Source organism: Dreissena polymorpha, chromosome 7, assembly GCF_020536995.1.
Source record: "Dreissena polymorpha isolate Duluth1 chromosome 7, UMN_Dpol_1.0, whole genome shotgun sequence".
NCBI classification, from domain to species: Eukaryota; Metazoa; Mollusca; class Bivalvia; order Myida; family Dreissenidae; genus Dreissena; species Dreissena polymorpha.
Genome location: NC_068361.1, coordinates 45,717,276 through 45,729,924, shown reverse-complemented (window position 1 = coordinate 45,729,924; position 12,649 = coordinate 45,717,276). Strand labels below are relative to the sequence as shown.

Sequence of the window (12,649 nt, the reverse complement as noted above, 5' to 3'; positions counted from 1 at the left end):
TATATATATATATATATATATCAATGACGTTTATTTTTTTATTATATATTAGATATGCTTCGAGCCACTACGGTTGCTGTCATAATCTATATTAATGACGATAATATGTTATTTTATTTTGTTTTAGTAATCATTGTATCATGGTTCAATTGGTTAGAATTTCTATGATTTAGTTTCCCTACTCCCATTCCTGTCATTGAAACAAAGAGGGGTCCTTGTTATATTTGAAATATCAATGGATAAAATCTGACTCATGTAATGTTTAATTTTACTATTAAATTGATATGTGTAGTATAAACATGCATACATTTCTTATTTGTTTGTATTAAACATTAATGTATGAAACATGATAGTGAATGGAAAACGTCTGAAATTTGGCAAACAAACTTCAGTTCTAAGTTCGATATGTTATCAATTAATTAATGTATTTGTATGCGTATTGTGTTGTTCAATTTTACAACATCATTGTTGATGTCTGGACATTTTGGTACATCGTTATATTGGAGATATGATCGTAATGGCTTCTTTGGCCTTGATATTGTTTATCATTTATGATAAAGCGTAGATCAAAGTTAATAACTGACATGTGCGAATACATTTGTTATAACATATTTCTATTTTGGTTGGAAAATATGCAAATGCAAGTAATTACCTTTCAATGTGTATGGTGTTGTATAATAACATGTTTAGGATTGTAACAATATGGCGTTTGTTGTAATCGGTGTCATTTATGTGCTTGGAATTTCATTTGCATTTTCTGCCTATGACTTAACTGCATATTTACTACACAGGAAATTAAACGCTTCAAAATTAAGTGTTTTGTCATTAATTAAGTCTTAGGAATTGTAAACCTAATTTAATGCACTAGAGTGTATGTTGTTGTGGGGCAGCAATATATACGTCTAACAGGTGTCTGCATATCATGACCAGGTTTTCATCTCTATTGTAAACAGTTTAAAGTAACATTAATACTCAAAATAAACGAAAATTTCGTACAATATTTCGTAAATTAAAGCTAAACAATTAAAAATAATTGTTCCGTATGGCAATTGCCGAAATTTCAACGGCAGATGTGGTCTGGTAAATATATTGTTGGTAGATACAAAATGCTCGTTTTTATTATTGTTTTGCATATTTAATTCCATTTTAATTTCCCGCAACGATATCTATTCATACGACACATGAACACTAACATGGTACCATTTTGGTGTTTGTGTGTCGTATGAAAAGATATATTCGCTGGAAATTAACATTAAATTAATTGTGTCACAAATAAATAAAAACGAGCATTTTGTATCTACAAAAATCTATGTAATTATACCACATCTAGCGTTGAAATTGTGGCTATTTCTACAAAGTACACTGATTGTTTAGGTGTTAACTTTATTTTACGAAATACTTTACGAAATTTTCGTTGAATTTGAGCGTTATAGAGGCTTTAACCTAATTTTAAAATAGAAAATATTTGATCCGATCTTCATGAAATTTCACTGAATATTTTAAGGGTAAAGTTCTTGAATAATCTTGAGCACTGAATTTTTTTTATTGACCATTGAGCCGTCATAAATTCGCCTTTTTTATCTGTCCGCTCTCTAAGTTTACTGGTTTTCATTAGTCCATCAAGTCTTTTTATTTGATCTTATTATACCTTAGCCGAGAATTATGATTGCCAAAACAGGTAAAGAGACTGCACAGTTATGCAAAGTATGCATCAACATTTGATCGGGTAGTGCGGTGGTCGAGTGGTAACACTCTGGTCTTCCATTCCAGAGGTCCCCGGTTTAATACCCAGCCGGGGAACTGGAAATTTCAGAAATGCTTCAAGTTTTTCCCACCCAACTAGAGATGTACTGGTATGAAACCAATGTAATTCTCGTGTGTATCGGTGCTATACACTGAGCACGTAAAAGAACCAATGGGATCTATTCGCAAAGAGCTAGGGTATCGCACCCAGATTCCTTGTATTCCAATACTGTCTCTTCTGCTTGCTGTCTCTTCAGCAAAACCAAAGGACCCCATGGGAAATAAGTGCTTGCACTTTCATGGGTTATCCTTGACTGCAAGGTCAAAAGAAATACAATACTGCGTTTTTTTTTGTTTTTTTTTAAACAAGTCTGCATAAAAAGTTTCAATTCATCTCTACGTAGATAAAAATCTAACGAAAGTCTAGAATCTATATTTATTCGATACTCAAAGCTGAAAAGATTTTTCCTGATTAAAAGAACATTTTTGACTCGATAAATATATGCCGAATGCGACGTTTATCGACAGTTCTTTTGCCGCTACCAATATTAGAGTCGTGTCTATCGGTTTCATACATGGCGGCCGAGTGTGACATTGGTTCTGGCTTAATTTTCGTCGGGGCATTCGTTAGGGATAGAAGAAACATATCTTAAATCTCTGAGACGAACTCATTTTTTTTTTATGAAAAGAATATTTTTCCTTAAAAATCATGAGTCGAGTGATGAAAACATTGACATGAACCGTTATTTAAATGCGAGTTGGATATGCCTTTGCGAGGTCAGCCGGCCACAGTATTTACTTTTATAAAGTGGAATTGAGCGTACACTTGTGTAAATGTGTATCTTTAACTTAATTAAAACTATCTAGTGATGGGTTTCAACAATCGCTGAATTTGTAAAATTATAAAGCAATGCTTTTTGCTGTCAATCAAAACTGTTCATATCTCGTTGCGAATTTTCCGGTATTGATATTTTCTCTGGCATTTTGACTTTATATATCAACACCTATGCATTGTTTGTTATGTACTGTTTTCTTTTTAAAGGAAAACGTACAGCCCTGATAGATGCTAATGAGTCTAGGTATCGCCTAACTAAAGTAATCATGTTAATTTATTTCGTCAGTTGGACTTGTTAAGTAGCTTCGTAGACCTCACGCGGAAATTGAAAACGTGACAAGTTCTTCTGCTGTTAATACCATACTGTTGACAAAAACACCGTTTAACGTAAATTTCGCGGCATGTAGAGTGGGAAACTGCTAACCCGTACCTTTAAAGTAAGTTATAACCGCTCCGAAAATTTCGACTTGTCATTGTTTTTATGAGTGTTGGAAGACGTTTAGTAGAAATCTGTGCGTGTGCGTAATTTATAGGAGCATACGTAAATATTCGCGCTAACGTTTGTCAAAATACAAAAAAAAGAAAAAAGAAAACTATCAAAGTCTAAAAAAGCGGATCTTGTCTTCTACTGACATTTTGTTTTAAATATTGAAACGGATATAGTACAGTTTTTATCTATTAAGAAAATAATTGTGTGTGTTTTTATACGCCTGTTAAAAAATGACAGTATGGTGGGAACACTTGAGTCGATGGGCTGGCGGTAGCGCAGCGGTTTTGTAAGATAATAAGTTTGTCCACATTGTGTATTTTTTCAAATATCTGCTCGTCGTGATTAGCATGATCAAACAAAATATTGCGCGCAAACACTTTCTCTGTAGGTCCAAGGACACAAATCGATGTCAAAAATTAAATGTAGAAAATTATACTTAGAACATTTTCCAGATGATACAATTGGCAAGTATTGATGAACTTTTAAATAACATGACTTAATGCTCAGCGTGATGAGAGCAAGAATATGGTCCCAATATCTGATGGCAATGTCACACTTATTAGGTCCCAATATCTGATGGCAATGTCACACTTATTAGGTCCCAATATCTGATGGCAATGTCACACTTATTAGGTCCCAATATCTGATGGCAATGTCACACTTATTAGGTCCCAATATCTGATGACAATGTCACACTTATTAGGTCCCAATATCTGATGGCAATGTCACACTTATTAGGTCCCAATATCTGATGGCAATTTCACACTTATTAGGTCCCAATGTCTGATGGCAATGTCACACTTATTAGGTCCCAATATCTGATAGCAATGTCACACTTATTAGGTCAAAATATCTGATGGCAATGTCACACTTATTACTTATTAGGTCCCAATATCTGATGGCAATGTCACACTTTTAATTCAATGGTTCAAATTTGGTATTTCAACACCATAGTTTGATTTTCATTTTACTTTCAACAAGCGATCGAATCATAATAATGAGACAGTGTCGCGTGCAAGAGGCATATCCTTATGATGTATAACGTCAATGTCGCAATTCAATGCAAAAAGGTCAAAATATGACAATTTCTACATCACTCCTTGTTCGAAGCATTAATTAGTCCTGCATGGATGGATGGCCACATACCTTCACAGAAGTCGATCGCATTAACCAGGTCCCTTGGTTTAAGGGCCATGTCAAAATTCAAGGTCAACCGTAAAATTTAGGTACTTTCAATAACCTTAAAAAGTCGCGCGATTAAACGCCTTGTCTAAGGTCAAGGTGAATAGTTGACAGTTTGTCCAGCATGAATGTTTTTTTAATACTTTGGGATAAGCGATCTTCATGGTGAACAGGAGTCTCATTAGGTCTAAGATCAACCTCACAAATGAAGGTCAAAAACAAAGTCTTCAGAAAATGAAGGATTTTTAAATAACGATGCACTTTTTACATGCATACTGATTGAAACACAATTTTACGTATTCCTAAGGTCGGTATTCATGGTCATAATTTAATGTCAAAGGAAAAATAAGACATATCAAATACGACTTTGTTCAACCTTAACTAAAACAATATTTAACCGGCGGGCGTATGTTTGAGACACTCAAGTTTCTATATTAAACACTACCGCTTTAAGGCGAGACAAAGGATAATAGAAGAAATGTATTGTGCGATAAAATGTCAATATAAATTTCATCAAATTAAAGTACTTGACCGGTTGGGCGGTTTATTGTCCTTTTAACATAGCTCTTGTCATCAATATTGGGTTTCCAAATATAAATTACTTTGCAGAAATGATATGCTTCACGAGACAATATGTCGTTCGCATGGACTAGGCCGCTATGCAGATGCCGGTCACGAGTTAAGATCAACATATACGAAATCCATACCGAACACTTCGTCCCGAGAATAATATTGGCCAGCAATGGAGGATTTTAAAGTTACTGATACAAATACTCATAAGTCCATGAGCCATTGGTCCCTTAATTGTGTTCTGGGCTCGAAGATTTCAGAAAAAAAATTAATATACCCACTACGACAAGAACAAGTGCGGACTCGTCAGATCATATGTAAGTTTATAAGCATTGTGTGACGGGGTAATGCTTACAACAAGGATGCCCCCTAGATTCAATACCAAATACACTGATAAAAGTAACAGGTAAGAAATCGAGTAGACTTTGTATGGAGCATAATCTTGTATTAAAGTGATAAGTTCGATGCGTATCGCAATAGTTAAACCAACAACAACCAAACGTTTAGCAAGATGCATGATTACTATAACTTGCATTATTACAGTTTGTAATGCTCCTCTTATTTTCTTTACCCGGCACAAAATATTTTGAAGCAATTCTGGACTTGCGTCACGCAGTGACATTCTTGTTTCCTATTTGACACTATTTGTACGTTTACCATCTGCTAAAAAAACCTTATGAATAACATGTTTTGTTAGATTTAAGTCCAAGTTTGACAATTCGAGTGACACTTGTGACAGTTGGCAAATGCAGTTAGAAAGAAAATACTGCAATAACCATCTGAATTAATTATTAATTCTAATCAACAATGACAATTGAGTTCTTTTGCGTAGGAGTTAAAGGGGCCTTTTCACAGATTTTAGCATGTTTTGAAGTTTGTCATTAAATGCTTCATATTGATAAATGTAAACACTGGATCTAAAAAGCTCCAGTAAAAAAATCAAGAATAAAATTTAAAAAAAGAAAAAAAGTAGCCCGCAGCAGGGTTCGAACCAGTGACCCCCGGAGTCCTGGAGTAAAAACCAATTAGACCGCTCGGCAATCCTGCCAAGCATGATTAAGAGACGTATTTTATACTTTATATAAGCAATCTTCGTAGTTTCACAAAATTAAACGACAACAACAGAACTTTCCAAATTATTCAATCGTTTCGAGTTGCAACGCTTTATAATTTTCATGTTTTTTAATCGTCAAAAGATGCATATAATGGCTATATTCGACCATGGTAAATGTTCAGTATTACTGTTTCCTCACAAATATCATAAATAAATGTTTTTTGTCGTTTTTTATAAACATTCGCGAGGATCATTTTATAATTGCTTTTTACCACTGTTGGTCTTTCTTTATTATATTTTTAAAATCAAAATTGCACGCCGCACATAATTAAAGTTAATACAACATGGCATATTAAACGATACAACATTTCACATTTCTATTACTCATGCATTTATAGGGAAATTCAGATATTAATTTTTGGTATAAGTGGGGTTTTTTTTTGCAACATAAAACTGAAATTTATTATAATGCCGATTTACAAACTCGACAATTTATTGCTATCGACATGTTTAATAAGCTTTTCATCTATTCATAACGACAAAAAAGATCACGATGCATTATTCTATGCCTTATGACCTACATATTCTCATATACATATTACAGGAATATGTTTTCTTTAATGTAATATTGTTCATCAATATTCCATTTGACATTTTAATAGCTTTATGTCAAATGATTTATTATTAATTGGATCGGCGTATACAAATTGCCTTGACAAACCTCGCACTTGGTCCATAATAACGCAAAGAGGAATAAAACCTAACTTCAAAGATCTGTCTTACTGAAATGATTCAGTGATAAATTTAAAAACGACATTCCATTTCATAACCAATTATAATGCACTTTTAAGTAAAACCTTACATAGGTACATATTTTCATCGCCTTTTTTTTCATTTTTTTTTGTCATAATCGTGTAGATACCATTTTACTCCATTTTATTTTCATCTAAGGCAGACATGGGGCGCCTGTAATATGTACAACCTAAAACCGTCTTCAAACGGAATCTTGATAACTCCCACACTCACGTCTGTCTTAAAATGACAACAAAATGGAGTCAATCAAGATGATTACAGTTACAAGGCAAACACAATCGTTATATTAAATTAAGATGACATTAACAGAACATCCCTATTAGCGTAGACGCGTGTTCAACAAGACAGTTAAAAATACCACACCCCGTTTTTGAACGTTATGAAGACAGCGATATGTTTGAGCGTCCATAAAAGCGAGTTCATTGATTTTTTTAGTATGTATGCTACAAGTATAATCACACCTTTGACCACGAAATCGCTTTCGGCAAAACTTTGATTTATTACGAGCATTTTGATTTGTTGACGAGACGATGATTTGACCAGTAACTAAGAGCCTCTAGAATGGCATGTGGTTTACATGAAAAGCATATTTGCAACACATGGTAGTGTCTCATAAAATCGTGATATTTTTACCATGTCCACCTTCAAATATCGGCGGGCGGGATGGCTGAAAACCTGGCCAAGGTGATTGAAAGGTGCTTGTAGTACGAGGAAATTAGTCTTTTATTTGTAAGTCACACCAAAAAGTCGGCAATTGATCAGCGAATGGAGAAATGTTTAATGACCATAATAAATATTGCTCATAGACATAGATTTCCCCTGAGGTATTGCCAATCTTAAAAAAATCTATTTAAAAAGTATGTTGTATATATGTTGTATTTTGTAACGTACACAGTGTGGACAATGAAAATGCAATACAATAAATTTACACACATAACATTGCACTTATCTTAGGGTGTTGCGAAGATAAAAAATATATATTTAAAAAATGTGTAAGGTTTGTTGCTTCATTGCGTAAAATAAATTGCATTCAATTTTTAATATATTTGAATTTGTCAGGATATGCAATATAAGTAGTACATATGTAACGGCCATTGTTAATGCAAGGATAATGCAAGAAGATCGCGGTGGTGTAGTGGATGAGGTGTCCGCCTAGCGATCGGGAGTTCGTGGGTTCTCATCTCCTCCATAGACACCTAGTACTGGTTCTTCACAGGAAACGGACTCGATAATGTCCCTCTGCCTATAATGCTCTAAAGGGCGCTTGGCAGTATATATAGATAGATAGATAGATAGATAGGATATTTGAACCATTCTCTGTGAAAAGGAATGTTAATGCATGTGTGTAAAGTGTCGCCCCAGATAAGCCTGTGAAGTCCGCACAGGCTAATCGGGGACGACACTTTCCGCCTTAACTTGATTTTTACAAAGAATAGACTTTCTTTAAACAGACAATATCATAAAAGCGGAACGTGTCGTCCCTAATTAGCCTGTGTGGACTGCACAGGCTAATCTGGAACGACACTTCACGCACATGCATTAAACATCCTTTCCACAGAGCGCGGCTAATATAGTTGCACAAGTTTCGCCATGTATGCGTCGCCAATTAGTATTATGATACCATGGCAATTTTGCCATGTAATATCTGATCTTTGTTCATGCAAAATGTGGAAAGTTTTTCATTATAAGCGTGTAATTAATACACTAGTTGAAGGTTGGATGAAGTTTCTTTTAATCGTTAATTCGAAGTATACAAGTCATTTCACGTCTCATTTGCATTAATTTTGTATAATATACTACCGTATATATGGTCATTAGTAATCACCCATTCAAAATATTTTGGCAGCATACTTTTGTGCAGCGGTAACAGTGACTAAATAGATGATACATTTAAACATATAATACACATAGCATATATATCATATAAACATACGATATGTATGCTCAATATGATACATGCAACCACGAGAGTGTCTGTCGACTAATTGTATGCTAAGCAGTGTGTGTTACCCAAATATATGCAAGCGGGAGTATTTTGTGTCACGTTGTAAAGTTGTCACCGGACATATTTGCAATCCGAGAGGTCAGATGCAACGCTACTGTGACGACGTTAATTCGACGCTTATTATGCGTGTGACCAGCAATGAAGACTCGTTAACACGCGCATTAATGTTAACGATGCGACGTGTTAGGACGAGTTATGTCACAGTGAGTCAGCGTTTGACCAGTCTGATTTGAATCGGAATCGACAGGCCTTTCGCTGCAATCTCCACGCAGAGTTGTCGTTCCTTGCTTTCACATACAACCTCTGCCACCACAAGAAAATTCTACCAGATTTGGTAGGATTTTGTTTTCTATGCCCCCGGATCGAATGATCTGGGGTATATTGTTTTTGGCCTGTATGTCTGTCTGTCTGCCAGTGTATGTGTGTGTGTGTCTGTCCAAAAACCTTGCTCATAACTTTTTCAATATTGAAGATAGCAACTTGATATTTGGCATGCATGTGTATCTCATGGAGCTGCACATTTTGAAAGGTGAAAGGTCATGGTCATCCTTCAAGGTCAAAGGTAAAATATATGGCTTCAAAGCGCAGTAGGGGGTGTTGTGTTTCACAAACACAGCTCTTGTTTGTTTAAGTATTATATTATGGAAAGTTCATGTAGTATCATTTTCTTTCATATTTTGAAAATAGTGTATAAGTTAAGGTTCATGATAAACAAAATTACTTTATTAAAAAAAATAATAATAACAACGGTAAAATTATTGTACCACGTGGCTAGGCTATCATCACGTGGTTGGTAATGAAGGCAGGGATTTGATCCAGCTATGCTGCTTCCGGTCAAATCTCTGCGCGGAGGTTGCTTTGGCTGCTGCTTAAAACCGAAATTTGTTTTCATTTGAACTTTGCGCGTGTAACAAATAAGGTTCAACTGCCGCAAGTTTGACAATTAAATGCGTACAAATTGTGTATAATTATGGGTTCTCATATTTATACAAGTGTATGCAAAATACGGTTGTCCTTCAATGGACGATTAATTCGCATACTATTCATGAGCAATCTCTATTGATCCGTATTAAATATTCACAACTTTCATAATAAATTAGAATATTTTCTTATAAATAACATTATTCATTTGTGATTCGATTGACATTGTATATTTCTAGCAAAACTCATTATTTACAGTGTGGACAGCCTACCGGTTTAGAGCAAGGTATTTTCACACCTATTCGCACATAAATATTTAAATCAAAATACATATCATCTCATAGATGTGCATGCAAACAGCTTTCAATCATAAATAGAGGAAAAACTCCATGGAAAATATTTCGTGAAATAAATTAGTCGAACATCACTCTGATGAAACAAAAAGGAAAAGAAAACAACCTGGCGTCAATAAAAGCAACGTCCTTATCGTTATGGCGTAATTAGCAGGCGTTAATATAGCGTTATTGACGTGTCCGTGGAAAATTACGTAAAGGGCTGCTCGAGTGGAGCGTTGAGTCACGATTTAATAGTATGCGAACGACTGGCAGGTAGTTAGTGAAGTGTTAACCATAAATTATCATCTCCGTGACGTCAGTTTGTTCTGTCACTAACGTCTGTCAACATTTACGTTACAGACGTTGGACGAATGACACGCTCGTTTCTTCTTAAGGTGAAACAGCGAACAAGATTTTGGAATACAGTTTTATAAACTCGATGGTGTGATACTTTTAAAGAAAAAAAGTATTACTTAGTGTATTTGACTATTCGTGATTTTAATTCCGTTCGCAATTAGTCTGTCGAAGAAAAATAAACATTATTTGACAATAAACATTTTTTCAAACGTATGCTACCAGGTTTTTTGGACTTTTAATGTAGAAGAAAAAGTACAAAGGAAATAAATATTAACCGGATTTTCTTAATCTAATGTAGCCTTTATCAAATGACGTTGGTTTTTGGAAAGTTTTCTTTTCAACGTCGACAACACGTGGGGGATTGAACAAAGCCTAAACGTTTTCAAAGTTGGACTTTATCTATTTTTCATATATTTGATATGTGAAAGCATTCTCTCTTGAAAAGGGGCGCATCATGTTTGTCACGCGCATGCCGCTGTTGGTTTGTGTTTCGACTCTGATTGTCGAGTTGTTGCTGTTGTTCGACGTATCGAAAGTGGCTGCCCACGGTGACCACGGAGACGCGGAGTCACTGTTCCAGTGGACTACGATCGACTACAATTGGCGGACGAAGACGGAGCGGGAAGCCGCCTTAACTTCCGGTAAATACGTTCCCTTGCAGAACGCTATCAACGGAATTCGCGTCTACGACAATAAAATCTTCGTGACGGTGCCGCGCTTCGGGGACGGCGTACCGTCGACGCTCAACACTCTGATTAACTCCAGGCGACCGTTCCTTTCAAGCAGCACAGTCCTTAAGCCGTATCCGAGCTGGGAGATGCAGCAGGAAGGCAACTGTTCGGCCTTCCAGAAGGTTCAGAATATTGAGATCGATCCGAAGCGCGGGATTATGTTCGTCATTGACACCGGGGGAAAAAACTACGGTTGTCCGGCGAAGTTGGTTATCTACGACGTTAAAACCGATGTCGAGATTCACCGCCATATCTTTCCCGACGACGTTGTCTCGCGTGGAACGAACTATCTGAACGATCTTGTTATGGACTACGTCGAAGGAAAAGTTGAGTATCTGTACATCACCAATACTCGCGACTACACCATTGTCGTTTACGACATCAAGGCGGACAAGTCGTACTCGTTCACTGACGCGTCGATGAAACCTGAACCGGGTAAAACCGGCGTTAAGGTGTTGAACGACATCATAGAGGTGAACAACGGCGTTAACGGCATCGCCATGTCCGCAAATTTTGATTACGTCTACTACAGCCCGATCGCCGGTACCGGATTGTACCAAATCCCGACGAAGGTTCTCCGGAACTCGAGCGCCGACTTCGCCGCGCATGTCCGGAAGGTGGGCGAGAAGCCGTCGCAAGGGGACGGCATGATTATGAGTACGAAGAACAGTCTGTACTTTTCGGTGTTGTCGAAAAACGCAGTCGCCATGTGGGAGCTGCATAAAGACGTTAAAAAATACGGGTCCGAGGGTGAGGTGATGATGGATACGTTGACGTATGAGGCCAACGACCCATCGATGGAATGGGTAGACTCGCTCGCGCTGGATCAATCCGGCTACTTATGGTTCACGACGAGCCGTCTGCAGTTGTACCTGAACAATAAGCTCACTAATGACACGATAAACTTTCGCATTTGGCGCGCCTTCGTGCACGAGCCGAGCTATGCGTATTTTGACGTTAACGCTATCAAGCATGACACGAACGCCCATGATCATCATCATGATCATTCTCACCACGGAAATGGGTCAAGATTATTGCAGTCGCTAGCTATGCTCATCGTCGGGGCGTGGTTTTCCAAACTTGTGGTTTTTATTACGTCACGCGGTGTTCGGACATGATCGGACAAAATTATTGGTTTTATAACGTCTAACGTGTGTCATAAAATATGTTACAAGAACACAAATATAAATATTAGTTTTATTAATGTTGTAAATATGTAAATTTTTGTAAATATTTTATAAATATCATCCACGTGTGATGTACGGCTTAACATGTTTGTATTTGTGTCTTTTTTCTGAAAAAAAAATGGCTTAATGCGTGTTTGTAAAGTTTCGTCCCAGATTAGCCTGTGCAGTCCGCACAGGCTAATCAGGGACGACACTTTCCGCTTTTATGACATTTTTCGTTAAAATGAAGTCTCTTCTTAGCAAAACAAAAATCCAATTTTGGCGGAAAGTGTCATCCCTGATTAGCCTGTGCGGACTGTACAGGCCAATCTGGGACGACACCTAACGCACATGCATTATGCCCAGTTTTGTCAGAACGCGACTCATTTTATCTCCGGAGCCACCCTTAAAATGCTCCGAACCAAAACAAGCAACTGAGTTCGTCGC

At 36.6% G+C, this 12,649-nt stretch overlaps 1 protein-coding gene across 1 annotated transcript; it reads left to right on the top strand.

The window, feature by feature from the left end:
- The first annotated feature begins 10,325 nt into the window (after positions 1–10,325).
- On the top strand, positions 10,326–12,335 carry LOC127839163 (major royal jelly protein 1-like). The gene has a single exon (XM_052367398.1). The coding sequence runs from the start codon at positions 10,760–10,762 to the stop codon at positions 12,152–12,154; it is 1,395 nt and encodes a 464-aa protein (XP_052223358.1). The 5' UTR covers positions 10,326–10,759; the 3' UTR covers positions 12,155–12,335.
- Positions 12,336–12,649: the final 314 nt, after the last annotated feature.